The 17,092-nt window shown below is 40.5% G+C and overlaps 1 protein-coding gene and 1 long non-coding RNA gene across 3 annotated transcripts in view; both read left to right on the top strand.

Moving 5' to 3' along the window:
- Window positions 1–5,530: 5,530 nt before the first annotated feature.
- LOC102210657 (uncharacterized) lies at window positions 5,531–9,622 on the top strand. The gene is made up of 7 exons (XR_311998.1): window positions 5,531–5,584; window positions 6,997–7,041; window positions 7,136–7,168; window positions 7,550–7,564; window positions 7,759–7,833; window positions 7,955–7,976; window positions 9,086–9,622. It is a non-coding gene; the product is annotated as an uncharacterized LOC102210657 (long non-coding RNA).
- A 236-nt stretch (window positions 9,623–9,858) lies between these two features.
- fxyd3 (FXYD domain containing ion transport regulator 3) overlaps window positions 9,859–17,092 on the top strand; it is an 11,504-nt gene continuing 4,270 nt past the window's right edge. The window contains exons 1-2 of one of the 2 annotated variants that reach the window (XM_013913393.1): window positions 9,859–10,162; window positions 16,148–16,181. In XM_013913393.1, the coding sequence (XP_013768847.1) occupies window positions 16,148–16,181 (34 nt within the window). In that variant the 5' untranslated portion in view covers window positions 9,859–10,162. The remainder of the gene's footprint in view (window positions 10,163–16,147; window positions 16,182–17,092) is intronic. The other variant, XM_013913392.1, reaches the window with a different exon arrangement.

Below are 17,092 nucleotides of genomic sequence, written 5' to 3'. Positions count from 1 at the left end.
CTACCAGTGCTAGATGGTTTCTATCTCTGACTTTATGTCCTCTACAAGAGTTTCTGGTTTTTTTGCTAGTTCTTCAAATGTTCAATAAAAACATGTATGCTAATTCATAACAAGAAAGCGTTGTAATGGAGACTGCCCCCTGCCGCCGCAGTCCGCAGCGCTGTTGAAAAGGCTGTGGAAAACGCTGGGTTGGCATGTAAAAGGGCATTTATTCCCTTCAAGGACCTACAGTTCAAAAAAAGCGCCCCTCCAACAGCCAAACCCATCTGTTCTCTGATTGGATTGTTACATTTGTGATTGACATGACATTGACTAATCAGATGAAAGGAAGAAAAACAGGGTCAAAATTCGTACTTGTAACTTGCAGGGTTTTTTTTGGCTAAGACCACACAAATCTTTTTTATGCACACACAAATCCTTTTTACACATACAAAACTGACTTACAAGTACAAAATATTTATGACCACATTTTGAGCCCATAGCAAAGCTCTTCAATCTGCAAAAGCTTTCACCTTCAATCCTCCAAATGATAACACCACAAGAACAATGGACACCTGAACCAAGACGAGCAAATCATGCCTGTCAAAGCTATGTCAGTGTCGAGGACCACTGAAAGGCATCCAGAGATGATTCCCCACATCTGTTTAACATGGCAGAGGTTTATCGATGATGCAAATGTGAAAAAAACAGAAAAAAGCTCCTGGCCTCTCAGCTTGCCCAGTTCAAGCCATTGTTAACAGGAGATGGATACACCATACAGATGGCAATAATGTAACGGATGGATGTAAACAGGCAAGGAGCTTTATGACAGCACTGTCTGAAATGAAAGGAGAGAGATCCCTTTTTTCGGTATTATTTAATTAATGTCTATTTCTAAATGTGATAGTAAGGCAAGCGTTACTTGCCTTACTTTTCCTGATGGAACTCCACTGCGTAATGTCTGCATTAGTCTTACACATGCCACATTTTATACACAAATTTGAGTTACAGTATGCTTAACTATCTACTCTCAGAGTGACTTAGTAGCATATAACAGTAGGCAGTTGATACCAGAGAAAACTGTTGAGCCATGAAATGAAGCCAGAGGTGGCCTCATACATGCATACTACTACTACTACTACTACTACTAATGATGATGATAATAAATAAATAAATAAATAAATAAATAAACCACCCTTCTCAGTTTTGTTATGAATGGTTAAACCATGCAAAGGCCTTTTTACAGTGAGTAAATATGCTTTTGAATCCTCTAAAATTTGACTTTTTATCACAAGAGTCTGTGTTGAACTGCAGTTTTTGCCACTTCAGCATGGACTTAATTCCCTGTTGATATGAAGTAAATCTCCTTTGGCGACCTCTTGTGTTTTGCTTCCCCCTGGTGGTGATTACAGTTTGTCTCAGGACCAGCTACTACCTACTTGTATTTGCTTTTTTTTTTTTACTTTCCACCCTCATGTCAGTCTAAGCAAGCTGCTCATAACATTTCTAATAAATTAACCATTTATTTCTAAACTTAATGTTGCTAAAGTTCTCTCCAACTTCACTAAAACATTGCTACTCATAAAACGTGCCACGTCTGGGTGCATAAAACAGGGACTGAGTCTCTCATTAGTAATACAGCACTTACCCTGCCATTTGACTGCCTTTGACTGGGATCCTCACTCACTCTGCTGTGTGTTGTGACACCTGACTGACGAGCCCAGCAAAACACACACACAGACAGAGAGGGAGAGAGAAAGAAAGAGAGAGAGAGAGTGAGATCAGCAGGAGAGAATTCTCCCTCAACTTTTAGTTGATACAGTGAGGTAGTTTGGAGCAAAGTGTTGATTCAGCTGCTCATCTGCACCTCGGTCCGCACCACGATAGGTTTCTCTCATATTCTAGTGTCTCATCTTAGCCCGTAGTGTTAGCATGGCTAAAAGATGAATGAGGAAAATGATGGATATGTGTTTAGGAGCCAGTCAGGTTATGTTCCTCACTTTTTATTTCTTACTCTGGCTGGGATTAAATCTAACTGTCTAAACACACAGGACTCTCACATGGCCACCAACTAGTAAATCTGAATGACTTTCTGTTTGCGTATAAACCATGTTGTGACTTTATTTTGAAGGGCTTTATCATTTTTATTGTTATTGTTGGGCTTTTATTGTTATTGTTATGATATCATTATAATGATATCATTGTAAGGATAATTATGTGCAAGGATTATTATTACACACATTTCTAGGTCTGACTTCTAACTATTACGTAAGCTTACCTGTCCTCACACCTTTCTTTCTCCTGTTTATGGAAAAACACCCTCAAATACCACCATAACAGAGGCTCACGTGTGTGTCCACTGTTCAGTGTGTCTTCTCAAGATGACCTTTGTCAAATACAATGAAACTATTTAACTTGTTCCATTATATCGAAAGAAATGACTAGTAGTAGACTAGTAATAACTAGTAGGACTGGCCGAGTTGGGTTAGTTGTGGGGCAGTTGATCAGTTTTATAGCTTTTACAACTTTTAGATACAGCCTCTATTTTTTTGTGCTTTTAAGGAGGATTTGTTCGCCTTCGGAGAGCTCCTGAGAGATTTGAAATCTAAATTTTGCTCTCCAACAATCAACACATAACATAAATATTTTATAAACATTTTGGTTTATGCCATGCTTTAAAACATTATGTCTCCAAAACAAGTAGTTGACATTATTTATTTAACCTTTATTTATTAGGTAGTCCCACTGAGACTCAATGTCTCAAATACAAGAGAGACAACATATTAAAATTACAACAATAAAAAAAACAAAAAACATAAAAAGAGCAAAGAATTGTCTAATCTTTACACAGTCATGTCAAAAACAGGAACTAGTTCCCAGTGATGATTTCACAAGGTCATTTGTATGTCTTTTAAAGTCTGCAAGTGAAATCGATCATCGAGAGAGCTTCTATATTCTAGTCCTTGAAGATGGGGCAGAAAATGCCTTCTTTCTTAGTTCTGTACGAACTGTAATGATGTCCTGCGACTGTAAATGTTATTTTTGAGAGCTTGTTTTACTTTTACAACCTGTATTTAAAGAAAAGAACCAGACTTTCAACAGCTTCACTGTCAAAGAACAATAGTATGCTATATTGACCTGGGGTAGTTTCAGAGTAGTTTCATACCTGTTCGAGGATAAACTTTACTGTGGTTTCTTATTGCCGTTAAAATGTTCTTTAATATAGACAGGAGGCCAGAGAAGAAGAAAACAGCGCCTGCAGATAGAAACCTCTTACCTTCACAAAAAGAAATGCATGAATGTCCTTTACATATTGTACAGGACACGTCCTGTAATTCTATCAGTGACATGCCAATGTCATGGAAGAAAATGACCTTTATTTAACCTCACTTATGACAAGCAAGTGGTGCTTTATGCAGACAGACACCACACACACAGCTGTTATTGAGTGCCTCATTCTTTCACCCCTGTATGCTTAATAATGTGATTTAATTGTATAAAAAATAACTTCAAACCATTGATGAATTATAAATTAGTTAAGCTAAGCATAAGCATAGCATTGGGATGTAAAAAAAAAAAATGTTGGATTTTAGTTTTTCCACTCCCCCATTTTCCTTTCTTGTCATCAGCTTTGCCACTATCATGTGTCAAAGTATTTTACTCTCCCATAGACCAAAACCTCAGCACACATACTTTACATTCTTGTGTCTGTGTCATTGTCTCTCTTTCCTAACCTTGCAGGTATCAGACGGATACAGTCTACCTCGGCTTTTTTCTGCTGTGTGACAGAACAAGGAATGGCACCACTATACGGCATGATAAAATGTAACACCAAAGAAAATCTACGCGGATAACTAACCAGCATACTTGTACACAAACACCTTATTAAACAAAAAAAAACAGATCGCAATTTGAAAACTGTGTTTTTGTTTATGCTATCTTTTAACCAAGGAGAAAGCTGAATGTTTTCTTCTCAGAACGACCTCTATATCCTGCCCAGGACAAATAAACGGAAAATGCCCAGCAACCATCAGACCAAAACAGTGCAACATATTCCACAGAAAGATGAGCACCGGGGATACCTGGAAACTTAGCAGATCTTCAAATAGCAGAAACAGGACAATGTGTGTGTGTGTGTGTGTGTGTGTGTGTGTGTGTGTGTGTGTGTGTGTGTGTGTGTGTGGGGGGGGGGGGGGGGGGGGGCATGACCAAAAAAGGAGAAGGAGAAGGAATTGAAAAATAACATGTATGACAAAGGCTCACACCAGAATTCTGGTTCCCACAGCTTGGCTGTGTGCCCATGTGACCCACTGATCAATCAATCCTGATCGCAACTCATTATATGTGCAAAGCACACCTGTCCGCAGAAACAATTTCTTCTATCCCATGCAAAAGGATGTAAGGGACAAGATTATAAACACACACAATGGACTGCGCAACATGGCCATCACCAAGAAGCTTGCGGAGAAGGTGACAAGTGTTGCTGTGATTATTCAGGAATGGAAGAAATATAAAAAAGACCATCAATCGCCCTCAGTATGAATCTCCAAGCAAGGTCTTGCCTCACTGGTTGTGGATTACCATAAGAACTTATTTCCCTCAGCCAGAAGAAATTGTACATGTACAATGACAATAAATAGCTATTCTGTCTGTGAAGGTTCTCAGTCATCCAGGTCATCGAGCTATTCTGTTCTCTTTTAGTAGATGGGTCTCACGATATAACATTGACCCAAAACATACTGCCAAGGCAAGAAAGGGCTAAAGAAGAAGCACATTAAGATCATGGAGGGGCTTAGCCAATCCGTAGCAAATCCATAGAAAAACCTGTGCAGGGAGCTGAAGCTTCAACTTGATTTAGTGTTTCTGTAAATACGCTAGAAAATCCAACCTGGGACAAAAACTCAATGCATTTAGGCATGTAGACATGGTCAAGATGACCCCTTGAAATTCAAACCAGCATCAGAATGAGAACGAAAGGTGATGTAAGTGACTTTGAAGGAGACATGACCGGACAGTCTGAGTAATTCAGAAACTGCTGATCTTTCGGAAATTAAAGAACTGAAGGCAAAAGGGACCTAACCTGTTGCTAGCAAGGTGGTCTATATGCTACTGTCAGGGAGTTGGTGTGTGTATTTTCCTGACTTCTATCCACTCTGAAAGCAGCAGGGACAGCAAATGAGTCTATTTAAAGGATTCATCGACTCACCGTTATATCAGAGCATCCTTTGCAGTTCAAAGCAGTGCTTAGCTTCAAGCATGATAATAATGTCTACCAACATATATAACAGTTTCTCAACTACGTTTAAGAATGTCCTCTCTGAGGGACATTGTGACAGGCTTTGTTCCTGCTATCCCCATACACACGCAGATGTTTATGTAGCAACAGTGACTTTGGTCTCTGATACATGTGTAAATGCGTCAACACAGCAGCCAATCTCACATCCACACCGGACACGTGTACACACAATTGTTTATATCCCAAATAAAGAGGAGGAGGAGGAGGAGGGAGCACTTAGTCAGGTAAAATAAGAAAGACGCTTTTAACAAGACAGTGTCTTAGAACATTGTCACCGCACACACCACTGCTACTGAACCATCAGCTCAGGTAAGCACAGGTATGGTGCAGCGAGGTACAATGGGAATTAGGACTTAGGAATCAGGCGCCAAGGTTATGATTCTTTGTAGTTGCTGTTCGGTGATGGTGTAGGTGTGCTGAGCTTGCTTTAAGAGAGTGCTTAGCAAATCTTTTTTGTTTTGTAGACTTGTTAAGGGCATCTAGGATATTTGGTTCATTTATGCACCGAGTCTTCCAATGTCATTTAGAACTCGGGGATGACGCTGAGGCTAATTTCCTCGGACCCCATACATTTTAAAAGACTGCAAAACTTTTTCTTTTTCCATATTTAGGATGTTTTTTGTCTTGGTGTCTTCTTTGCATATTCAGAATTGAAAAGTCAATTCTGGATAGATCAAATCAATGATCTTGTAAAAACGAAACGTGTTGCTGCTCTGTTTTCTGATGGGCAAATTATGGTTCAGCCATTCTAGTGCACTGGCAATGCATTGGCAGCCTGAATGTAGCTTCAAACAAGCGGTCTACCTACCTCGTACTACTTGTGTTGTTGCTGACATTGGTCCATCGGTGAGCCATAGAGAACTACAAAGTTATAGCTTACAAAGAGCTGAAGTGAAACTGAGAAAAGTGTCCACTGCAACCACGGTCTGTTTGTTTTGGGGTTGTTGCTGTTTTTTTCATTTTTTATGGGTTTTTTCAGAAATTCTCCCATTCCTGGTAAACTCCGTTATCACTCTGCGCAGTTGGGATTTTGGATCAATGCATGGTGAAAAAAAATCAGACGGCATATTTATGCATCAAGGTGTTTTTTGATCTTCTTGACAGGCAAATCGGATGTGTTTTAAAAGCACGAGGTGTCTTTTATCTTGCTGGGTTTTGTGCGTGGTTTGAAAAGAGGCATGGCTGTTAAAAATCCAAACAGTGATGGAAAATCACTTTTAGCGAGAGAGAGAAGAGCCAATAAGAGAAAAGGTGCTAAATTTCTAGAATGCCTTGACTCTTGCCAGCCCAGGGGTCTTCCAAGGTCATTCAGAACTCGGGGATGACGCTGAGGTTAATTTCCTCAGACACCATACATTTTAAAAGACTGCAAAACTTTTCTTTCTTTTTTTTTCCACTGAGCATGTTACTTCCAAAACAAACGATACTGGAAAGCACATGACAGCATTCATCCAGTTGCAATGAACATTTGCAGAGCTGAGCGTAGGCTGAGGGAAAGGACCCGCTGGGTTCCTCCCCAAAACAAAAAGCGATCCGCTGTTTACTCTCCAAACACTCGGAGTGCATCCCTGCTGACGAGACACCGACCTCTCACACGGCAAGGGCAATCTTCCCGAGGAGAGGGCAGAGCGTGCGCTGTTTGGCTCTCTTATGTATGCATGTGAGAAAAAGTGATGTCTCGCAATCGTGTCTCACCATTTCTCTCCATCTGTCTCATTCAGTTGTGTTGAAGATGGGCCATCTCACTCTTGTGGCTTTTCTCACAGGTAAACAAAACAGAAATGCAGAAAATGACATTAAAGACAAAGTCCACATAAAATCCTTAGATTTCATATTTTATCACCCTTGCTTCTCTTGCAGTGCTGTTCGGCCTTTTTGTGGAAGCCGAAGCAAGTAAGGTCAAAACTACGTGCACCTAACCTTGAGAATGGGTTTGTCGCAGTTCTGGTTTATAAACAAGCCATCCACAAATGTATTTCTCCCTACAATCAAAGTCATTCTTCTGCAGCCCTGACTAATATTTTTAGAGTCAAACTGTTTGCAGAAGGTCATCGCAGAGCAGATAAATCAGTTTGCTTAGTTCTAATAATAGCTACTCAACTGATAATTCACAGAATGTCATTACCACACCATATTTATTTATTTCCATTTGCTTTACATTCTCTCTTTCCTCTGGTTCAAGGAAACCAAATGCTGTCACACTTCACGACTACTTCAAATTTGTCACTAACTTCTTTTTCCCTCTCTTATATCGCCTCCTTCATGTGTCTGAAGATTCATTTGTTTACAGTAAGTGTACATGCTCTTATTTCTTTTATCATATACAATTTGAAATCTACCACATCAATAATATGTGCTCATTAAAAAGTTATAAAAGAACAGAGTATGACAATATGTATTCTGTTCAGTTTAATCCATATCATAAATGAAAATGTGCTGGTTCTCTGCTTGATTTGCGGATGTGTTTGCTTTGCATCAAACAGACTATGAAAGCCTACGGATTGGAGGACTGGTCTTTGCCATCTTGTTGATCAGTGCAGGAATCGGTTTTTTGCTTTGTAAGTACTGTAATCGCAACAAAAACACACACATGGACAAAAATGTGCCTCTGAACCTCTGTAGAAAAAAAGGTCACTGTAATTGAGTTGGGACTGACTACATCATGGTTTCTCTCCACAGATGGCAAATGCAAGAAGAGAGGGTAAGCTGTTCTTTTTGTGTCTTTTTTAAGCCTCACTTTGTAAAATAAATTGAGACTAGGGCTGCCACGATTAGTCGACTAGTCACGATTACGTCGACGACTGATTTAATAGTCGACGTGTTGTTTGAAGCTTTGTAAGATCCCAAAAGACGCAGGAATAAGTAGTAGGATTTAAGAGTGTAATAACGGACTGAAACAGAAGATGGCAGCACTGCCGTTAAACCCCAGAGAAGAAGAAACTGTGTCCCAGAATTCATAGCACAGCCCAGCTCAGTTTCCAACAATGGCGGCAGCTACTTAGTTTTAATGTTACTCTTATTATTCTTTCTGGTCACAAAATAAACGTTTAACATATTTTATGTTAATGTAGCTGTGTAAACTTGAAATATCTGCTCAGTTTATCAAGACACCACATATTTTCAAAAGCGCTCCGACGTTTTCAGAGACGTCTGTTACCCACTAGCTCGATAGTTAGCCGGGGGCTAGGCTCACTAGAGCCCGTGAGAACACCGGACTCCCGGCAAATCGTTTTCAAACCCACCGCCGTCTTTCGCTACTCAGGTTAAACATGTAATATAAGTCACTTAGATAACTTAAAAATGTTAGTGTTTGGCTTTTTTCAGTATTTGTTCCTGAGTAAATCGGTTTGGCTGAGATTAAAGTTATAGTTTATACACAGCTGAATAAACGTCAAGCAGACAGCTGATTATGAGAAGTGTGAGATGCTTGAGAATATACTCCAGTGTCCCGTTATATTTTAGATAGCAAGGAGTTTATTAAACTTCACCGAAACAATCTGCAAATTTCATTTAAATTTAATAAACTATCTTGTCTTTATTTTTAGTTAGCACCTTAAAAGCTTAAAGCTGTAAGCTAATGATAGTTATATAAGAGCAGATGCATGCTGGTGCAGTAAGCTGTAGTTTTACGTTCAATGGATGCATGATCTGATTAGTCGACTAATCGCAAAAATAATCGGTGACTAGTTGACTATCAAAATAATCGTTTGGGACAGCCCTAATTGAGTGACTCTTATTTATTGTCTCCATCTCCGTCTTTCTGTTGAAACTTCACTAATTACTTCCTCTCGCTCCTCTGTCACTTTGTAGAAAACATACTGACAACAGCAGTGAAATCTGATCTGATGCTTGACAAACTGGTTTTGGCCTTGAAAGAAGAGCTGGCAGGAGATGGGGCGGAGAGATTGACTGCCTCCTGAGAGCAGGGGGGTTCAGAGGAGGCTCACCTGCTCAGATACCTGTGTGAAGACACATCCTTTTTTTTTTTTAATCAAGTACTGCTCAAATTTGACATCACTTCCTTCCAGTCTGCTAGAAGGAGATGCAAAGAGAAAAAGTAAATGTCCACTTCTGTGCTGATACGTTGATGTTTATTTTTGTAAATACACACTCATCCATGCATCATATCCAGTCTGCCATATGGTGCTTCTTTAGTTCTTAATATTGTGTAAAGCTGATTAAGTAATACACAGTTAGCATTTTAGCATTACTACCTGCTGTTTTGATCAGTTGTCCATACTGATGCTGTCAAACTCTAAACTATTGGAATAATCATGAAAAGTGTATTCTGTCAAATATCCTGAGTCAATTCGAAATTAAAGTCAAAATAAATGTTGGTGTCACTAACCAAGAGTCTCATTTTCATAACTTCCCTACAGCAAATTAGCAAACTTTCATTTCCAGCAGTAAAATAAGACGTTATTTCATATTCAACTGTCATGGTGACAAATGCTATTATTACAGCACTTATAAAATTATTACTGCCCGTTTTTGTAAACATACATCACAGAGCGGAGGAAAAGCCAACCCCGACCCCACAAACCTCGTCTCCTTCTCCACAAGCAAACATTCCCCTCCTCTCCAACTCTGCGCCTACAACTGACTCTGGATCAGCTTCCACACCCAGCTCTTCTCCAGCCGCCAACCCTTCTGCTGACAAACGTAACCCCCAAAAACTGACCTGGGATCAGGATACGGCAACAAAGCTCCAGCAGTTTAAACTCTGCCCCCTTTTCCCTAAAACCCAGCCAACCTGTAGAGTGTCACGGAGTGCTGAAGGCAGGGTGTTGGCGCAGCGCGTGGAGAGAAGTCGCAGTTTCAGTGTCACGTATCCGTCTGCTCGTGAGAAATTTCCTCGTGATTTGCTTGTCGCTGCTAAACACAAAGGTAAGTGCCGAAACAAATAAATTATCTCACATTTCTCACAGCAGTGACGCCCTCGTCTATCCTTAGTTGCGGAAATTTGTTGATGAAGTTACGTTTTTTTTTCGTCAGTTGAAAGCGTTAATCTCATTCCGGGCTAATTGTAGGGTCACGTCACATTTAGGTTGTCATCTTAGAAAAGAAGAACTTTTTGGGGGGAAAAAACTTTGTTATTGTGTTTTTCTACACTTAAAGGTTCAAATAAGACGAGTAAATACAACGTTGGCGGAAAAGCAGAGCGTCAGGCGCCTATAACGTCTATTTGGCCGTTTCCATCGAGCCCACCAGTGCCAGGACAACGGGACTGCACGCGCTTATTTGCGTGCGTGTGTCCATCACCTTCTTTGCTATTTTTTTAAGTGCTCAACAGGCTTAATGTACACCAGCTTTTTGTAGATAGGTCCTTGTTTAAATTCATCAGATAAGAGGAAAAACTCAAAGGAATATTTGCGGCATATTTTATCGCACCAATAAGGAGTTGGATTTTTAAAAAGCGCACATTATTTTTCTGTTTTCGGTTGTAAGCTTTCCTACTTTAGACTTTTCTAACGTGCTCATACTGTAGGCTGTATACACGGTCTTTTTTTTTAACAGGACTGCAAAATGGTATGGTATGTGACCAGCTGATAAGAGCAGAAGTGACTGTGTGCCACCAGGACAGAGTGGGACAAGGACACAGGCAGTCAGATTATGTTGCACAGGACATGCATAGCATGCTGCTAATTTATCAAAGCAATCATTTGATCGTCATGGTTTCAGATACAGACTGTGCATGTGCAAAGAAGACTCTGCAAGAGCACAAGGAATTCAGATATGGAGCAAATAAGTTAACTTTCCACCAAAATAAAGCCCCCACAGAACCAAATAACCACAGTGAGGCTGTGAAATGTGTTGTGCAAAGACGTGATGGGAGTGCTGCAGAGCAAATGTACTCTGTGGAAAATGATGATCAACTCTCTCCCAACAGTTCTTCCCTGTTTTTCCAGTGATATAAGCTAGGGGGCAAACATTAGGATAATAGGCTGGTGATATAATAGAAGAGATGGTAAGAAGACAGGACAGAAGCTAAATAAGATGATCTTGTGATGATAATAACTTCACTTATATAGTCAAAGTATTTGCAATGGCGTTTTCTTTCCTTTCTTAGCTGAGACAGACTTGTCTGGACGTCCTCTCCTCCTCATGTAAATTACAAAAGCCTAAAAAGAAAACGGGACCAGCAGTGGAGAGAAAAGGGAGGACGAGGACGAGCTCTTAGGTGGCACACTTGCTGCTCACCTTTCCTAATTGCATCAGTTCAGTGGCTGACAAACACAAATTTAGAAACTGCAACAAGAAGACATTGATTTTAGATCAGCCATGTGACTGTGACCTTCAGAGCATTTCCTTTCCTTCTCTGGGATAATGTTGGAAGAGAAACAGATGATAGAGGTCTTCCAAAAAAGTTTGTTTTGAGCAGCTGCTAGTCAGCACTTGGGAGATTGATGGGTGTAAGAGGAGGTTAAATTATGGAAATGTACTGTCTTTGTTGATCTGCTGAGTATGACTCTACAACATAAAGACTGTTTCTAGCCGCTCACTGTGGTTTCCATGAGTGATTCATGGCTTTAGTATGCTCCACTCCCTCTCTGTGTCCCTCCTCTTCCCCTCTCTTACCCAACCGCACTCTCCCTCATCTTCCTCTCTCCCACTCACTGTCAGCTTAAATCCTACTTCAAAACTTTATGTCATGTGATGTATTTCTTTCCCTTTTTTTCAGTTTTGTCACTCTTTCATTTTCTTTGCCAGTGCTGATCTCCTCCACCTCATGCCTCTTCCTTCCTTTCTCTGTTGCTTGTTTCTCTTTACTTGTCAATGGAGTCCACACAGTTTTGCAACAACAGAGCCCATTTTGTGGTTGCTGTTTTCAGCTTGCATTTGTGATCACACATTTCATTTCCAGCCTTTCGTTTCTGGAAAATCATCAAACGCCGGAGTCACAAAGTGAAGGGAGGTTCTGCTCTGTCTTGGGCAAGTAGAGGAAAAGTATTGGTTAAAGCAGGTTCACACTGTGTGCAGTGTGTTTCTTCGAGGACAAAGACTTCCCTGTGGGTGTGTGACTCGTACAGGATGTTTTGCATACTGGAATTCACTGCTTCTAATTTAGGAATAAAAAAATGCCTCTGAAAATAGGCAGCTGGCTTTGTAGTGCATTACATGACCCCAAGCACACCAGTGTCCAGCATTCAAACAGGTGGACGGGGGGTGGGGGGATTGTTAGAAGACAGAAACCAAGTCATACATGCTGTAAACACACACACAGTAGAGGAAGCTCTGATATTAACACTTAGAGTGTAGTTATAACGTACTGCATGCGTGTGTTTTTCATACACGCGTACTTGTATCACTGATTCATTTTGTACTTTACCCTCATGGCTCAAAACATAGTTAAGCAGCTTAAGCATGATCTGGTGGAACTGGCAGTTGGCTCACATTCAAAGCCGAGGTGCTCACATGTTTGTGTGCTTTGCTCATTTCATTCCCCAAAGATCATCTTCTTGACACTGAATGGTAGCCGAGGAGCGCTCCTTGTGTATTTTGGATCCCCACGATCTTTCCTGCAGTAGCACCAACACAAGGAAAAAATTCTGATCACAAAATGTTCACGTTACTTAAAAATCAGTTTGCAGAAGCTTTACTTGTTAGCAGAAGTCGAAGTGGAACGTAGCTGAAGTTTATTGCGTAACCTCACTTGTAGAAAAGGGAGGAGAAGGAGTGTTGGGCGGAAAAGGGAAGCTCACCATGGGCTCGAGTGTATAGAGTAGAGAGCCTATCTTCAAGGGAATTTGTAAGGGAAGGGATAAACGAGAGAATGCTGGGGAAAGTGCAAGGACGTGACGAAGCATGTCCAGGAACTGAAGAGTGTAGAATAAAGGAGAGGTCTAAACTGACTGGAGGGCACTGGAAGGGTAACAGGAGCTTAAAAAACAGAAGAGCTGTATGAAACAGCAGTGTTTAAACAAACATGCGATTGCTGAACACTTTCTGATGAGGACAGAGAAGATGAAGTGAAAGAAGCAATGGGTGAAAGGACACAGCAAGAGAGCATGAGACGGAGTGTAAAGCACTCCCGAGGTCAGGAGGGAGAGGGATGCTCCGAGAGCTGACAACAAAACGCGAGGGATAGTCGGAGACAGGCGGGGAGAGCCAGAACAGAAAGCTCTTTATCCTTGGAGCAGAAGAAGCTCCACGGGGAGTTGGTGCCCGCAGTTGTGAATATAGGTTTTTAGTGGTTCTCTGGAAACATTTGTAATTTCCAAGTGGCCTGAAACCATAACTAAATTAGGTCAGAAACAACAGGATGATTAGCCAGTGACTCTTGTAGGTTTTTAAACAAAAATACAATATAGATTGATGTTTCCAGCATTTACAATTTGAAGATCTGCAGCTTTTCTTGTTCTTTTTATACATGAAAAATCTAGTAGTTGTGTAAATGTGAGTTATTCATGAACAATCTGCATATTCTGGCCAAGTTTGAACACTTTACTTACACACCAGGTGGTTTGTTCTTATGTTTCTGCAAGTCATGAACACAATGATTGGGATACACACCTTCATCACTTACTGCCTCGCCCCACCCTACACTAACATTTGCGTTAGAATATGATCTTTCAGTAGGAGCTGGGAGGCGCCACCTTTCTCTCCCCTGCCTGACCTTTCAGCTGCCCTTCTTTTTTTCCATCTTTGTTCTCTCTTACTGTCTTTCTGTCTGCTTTTGCCTTTGTTTCTCCCACCTTTCTCTCTCCCCCGGTGCCTTTCTAACTAGGTAAACCATTCTCCAGTGGTTGTTGGCCTATTTCCAGCAACTGTGCATTCCCCCTGGCTCGCCTTGGGTTGCTGTGGGGAGGCACTGTGATGGAGGCGCTCGTCCTGATCTTCTTTTTCTCCTCTTTGCTGCCAAACTCCGAAATACCACCAGCTGAACAGGGAGACACATTGTTCTTGCTTACAGTCTTTATAGTGACCACCATGTCTCCCTTTCACACAAGCAAAAATGCTAGAAGATACCAGATTAATTGACCAGTTTAATCATTTTGTATATAAAATGACACGTGAAAAATACAGATTTTCTCACAGACCCATCAGATCATTGGCAGGTGTCTGTTTTTGTCTGTCAGTCCAAAATCCAAAGATAGTCTTTCCCATATCAAGTATGGTGGAGAAAATCAATAATTTCTCATGTTTCTCATGAAATTACAGGAAATAGTAGTTTCATGAAAAACAGAGGGGGGTAAGTGGTAAGCTGTTACTGGTTTCAGGACAGTTTAGACAAGCTAAGTGGGGCATCAAATTTGACAAGTAACTAGGGGTGCACTCAGATCTCCTCTTATGGCAGCCTTTCAGTTCACAGACAAATGCTGCAGGGCATACATGACAGTTTTGCTAAATTTGTGTCCCCCATCTGGTTTGTTTGGTGTAAGGTGGCCGCAAAGCTCAGTCGGAGCCCTCTCTCTTTAATGTTATCTTAACTTTTGTGTCTGGCCTCATGCAAACAACATTCAATCCAAGGCAGTCGTTACTAAACGCTGCTTCTGTTTCTCCCCCATGGATCAACAGCTTTTCTTCTTGTAAATTTCCACCAGGAGCATGATGGAGAATAATCCCAAAAAGAATCTCGTTGCAGTCTTGGGGGGAAAAAAAACTAATCCTGTCAAGATCCCAGATCTTTGCAAAAGTCTTATAGTCTATGACTGAAAACTCAGACCAACCCATTGTCTCAAGATGTCAGGGGATGCCAGACTTTTTAAAGGTTTCCAATGTGTGAATGTTTATGTCAAGTGGAAAATCGCTGCCCTGGTTTTTTTCTTTCAGGGGCAGGGGGTTAAGGCGTGTCCTTTCTGAGAGCACATGATACCCCTGCTCCGATATTCCACCTCACACAGCACAAATACCTCAGATAGTGTGTTTAATATGGGTGCCCTTCTCTGGAAATACATTTCTCTATAAACAGTGACACAAGTTTATAGATGTATCTAGGTCGTCTTAGTCTAAGGAGCTTGGAAAGAAAAGCATCTGGACTTCTCCAAGTTTCTTGAAGACATTTCACCTCTCATCCGAGAATCTTCTTCACTTCTAAGGGAACACCATTGCTCCTAGACCTGAGGAAGCTTCTGGGATGAGAGGAGAAACGTCTTCAAGAAACTTAAAGAAGTCCAGATGCTTTTCGTCCAAGCTCCTCAGGCAACAGTAGAAATAGCTCAATTGGCCAATGCACAGTTCACCTTTAAAAAAAGTTGAATTCAGTTGTTTTGTTCTTGTTTTTTCACACAGAAATAGCTGTGAAGTTTGAGTGCACTTACCATATTCTTGTGGATTTATCCTGTTTATCTGCAAGTGAAAGCTATTTTACAAAGAAGACTTAAAAAAACTGACAGGAAACTTCAAACACCTGGACAGTCACCATAGCTGTGGCCACACAATATATAATGCATGATGACATTAGAATGTGGTCTATATTCAGGCTATAGAACATTAATGCTTCGGTGCTTTAAGATGGCAGCAGTGCAATGCAGTATGCACGAGAGATGTAATTCTCCTGTTGAGGCTCCATTAGAGCACTTTGTGTCCATCAACATCAGCTCAAGTTTCTGTGTGTGAAAATAAAGCAGGAGGGGCCACTTTGTATCCATTTGAATTTGATCATTTGACTTTGTGTGTGCTTCAAAGGGGACAGATGCATGTCCTGTAAGCGTATCTCTGTGTGTTTAGTCCTTTTACTGCCCCTCAGAAAATACTGTGAGGCTAAATGTTGCATCATGTCTGTTGACTTTGTTGGCTGGTACTAGCCAGAGCCTTGTACTGACTAGAAGTTAATGGTTTCAGTCAACATGCATGCACAAGTGAAACATGAAGTTGTGGATGTTTCAACTAACTAGAGCTTGTGTTTCTGTCCTTATGTAAATCCTGAAGATGTTGAAGATCTGTGTTTTGGTGTTAATGACAAGTAAGTAAAACTCAAGTCTTTTAATATAGTGTGGGGGGAAAAAATTGTATCACGTTTTTTTTTCTTTTTCTTTTTCTAAAATGAGAAACTTAAGTTATTTTCATTCATTTGTTAAATCAGAAAGCATGACCAGTTAGCTTCACTTCCTTCTAACAGAGCTTGCAAGTCTCTCTCCTGTCAGCACATTGTACAAATATTTGAGGACTCCTGATAACGTGGTGGGGGGAGAAAATAGACAGCAGAGTTCATGAGTGGCTACAGATATCATCTGGTCACCATTTCAGTCTTGGTTTAATTAGGTTTACAGTAATGCAGTACTGTGTAAAAGTATATGCTTCTTTCTGATTTTCCTTTTTCTTGCACATCAAATTGAAAAACTAGACAAAGACTACCTGGGTAAATACAAAATGCACTTTTTAAATGATGATGTAATTTATTAAGGGGAAAGGGTATTCAAACCTACCTGTGTGAAAAAGTAATTGCCTCAATTATTAAATCATAAATTAAAAAATACTTCATGATTGGAGAAATCATGCAGGAAGTCACAAAAGAAATCAGAACAACAACTAAAGAACTGCAGGCCTCACTTAGTCTTAGTTAAGGTCAGAGTTCATGATTAAACAACAAGAAAAAGATCGAGCAAAAATGGCATCTATTGGAGAGTTCTAAGGAGAAAACCACCGCTGACCAGAAAGAACCCAAAGGTTCTTCTCACATTTACCAAAAAAGCTTGATGACCCCCAAAACTTTGCAGAAAATATTCTAAACACTGATGAGATTCTAACAGTCAAACATGGTGGCAGTAGTGTGCTGGTCTGGGCTGCTTTCTGCTCTCTACCAGAAAGTCCTGAAGGAGAATGTCCATCCATCAGTTCATGTCCTAAAGCTCAAGAACACTTCAGTTAGATATA

Source organism: Pundamilia nyererei, unplaced genomic scaffold (assembly GCF_000239375.1).
Source record: "Pundamilia nyererei isolate P.nyererei 1_Seehausen unplaced genomic scaffold, PunNye1.0 scaffold00129, whole genome shotgun sequence".
NCBI lineage: Eukaryota > Metazoa > Chordata > Actinopteri > Cichliformes > Cichlidae > Pundamilia > Pundamilia nyererei.
Note: the sequence above shows the minus strand (reverse complement) of the source record. Positions and strands in the feature narration are given on the sequence as shown.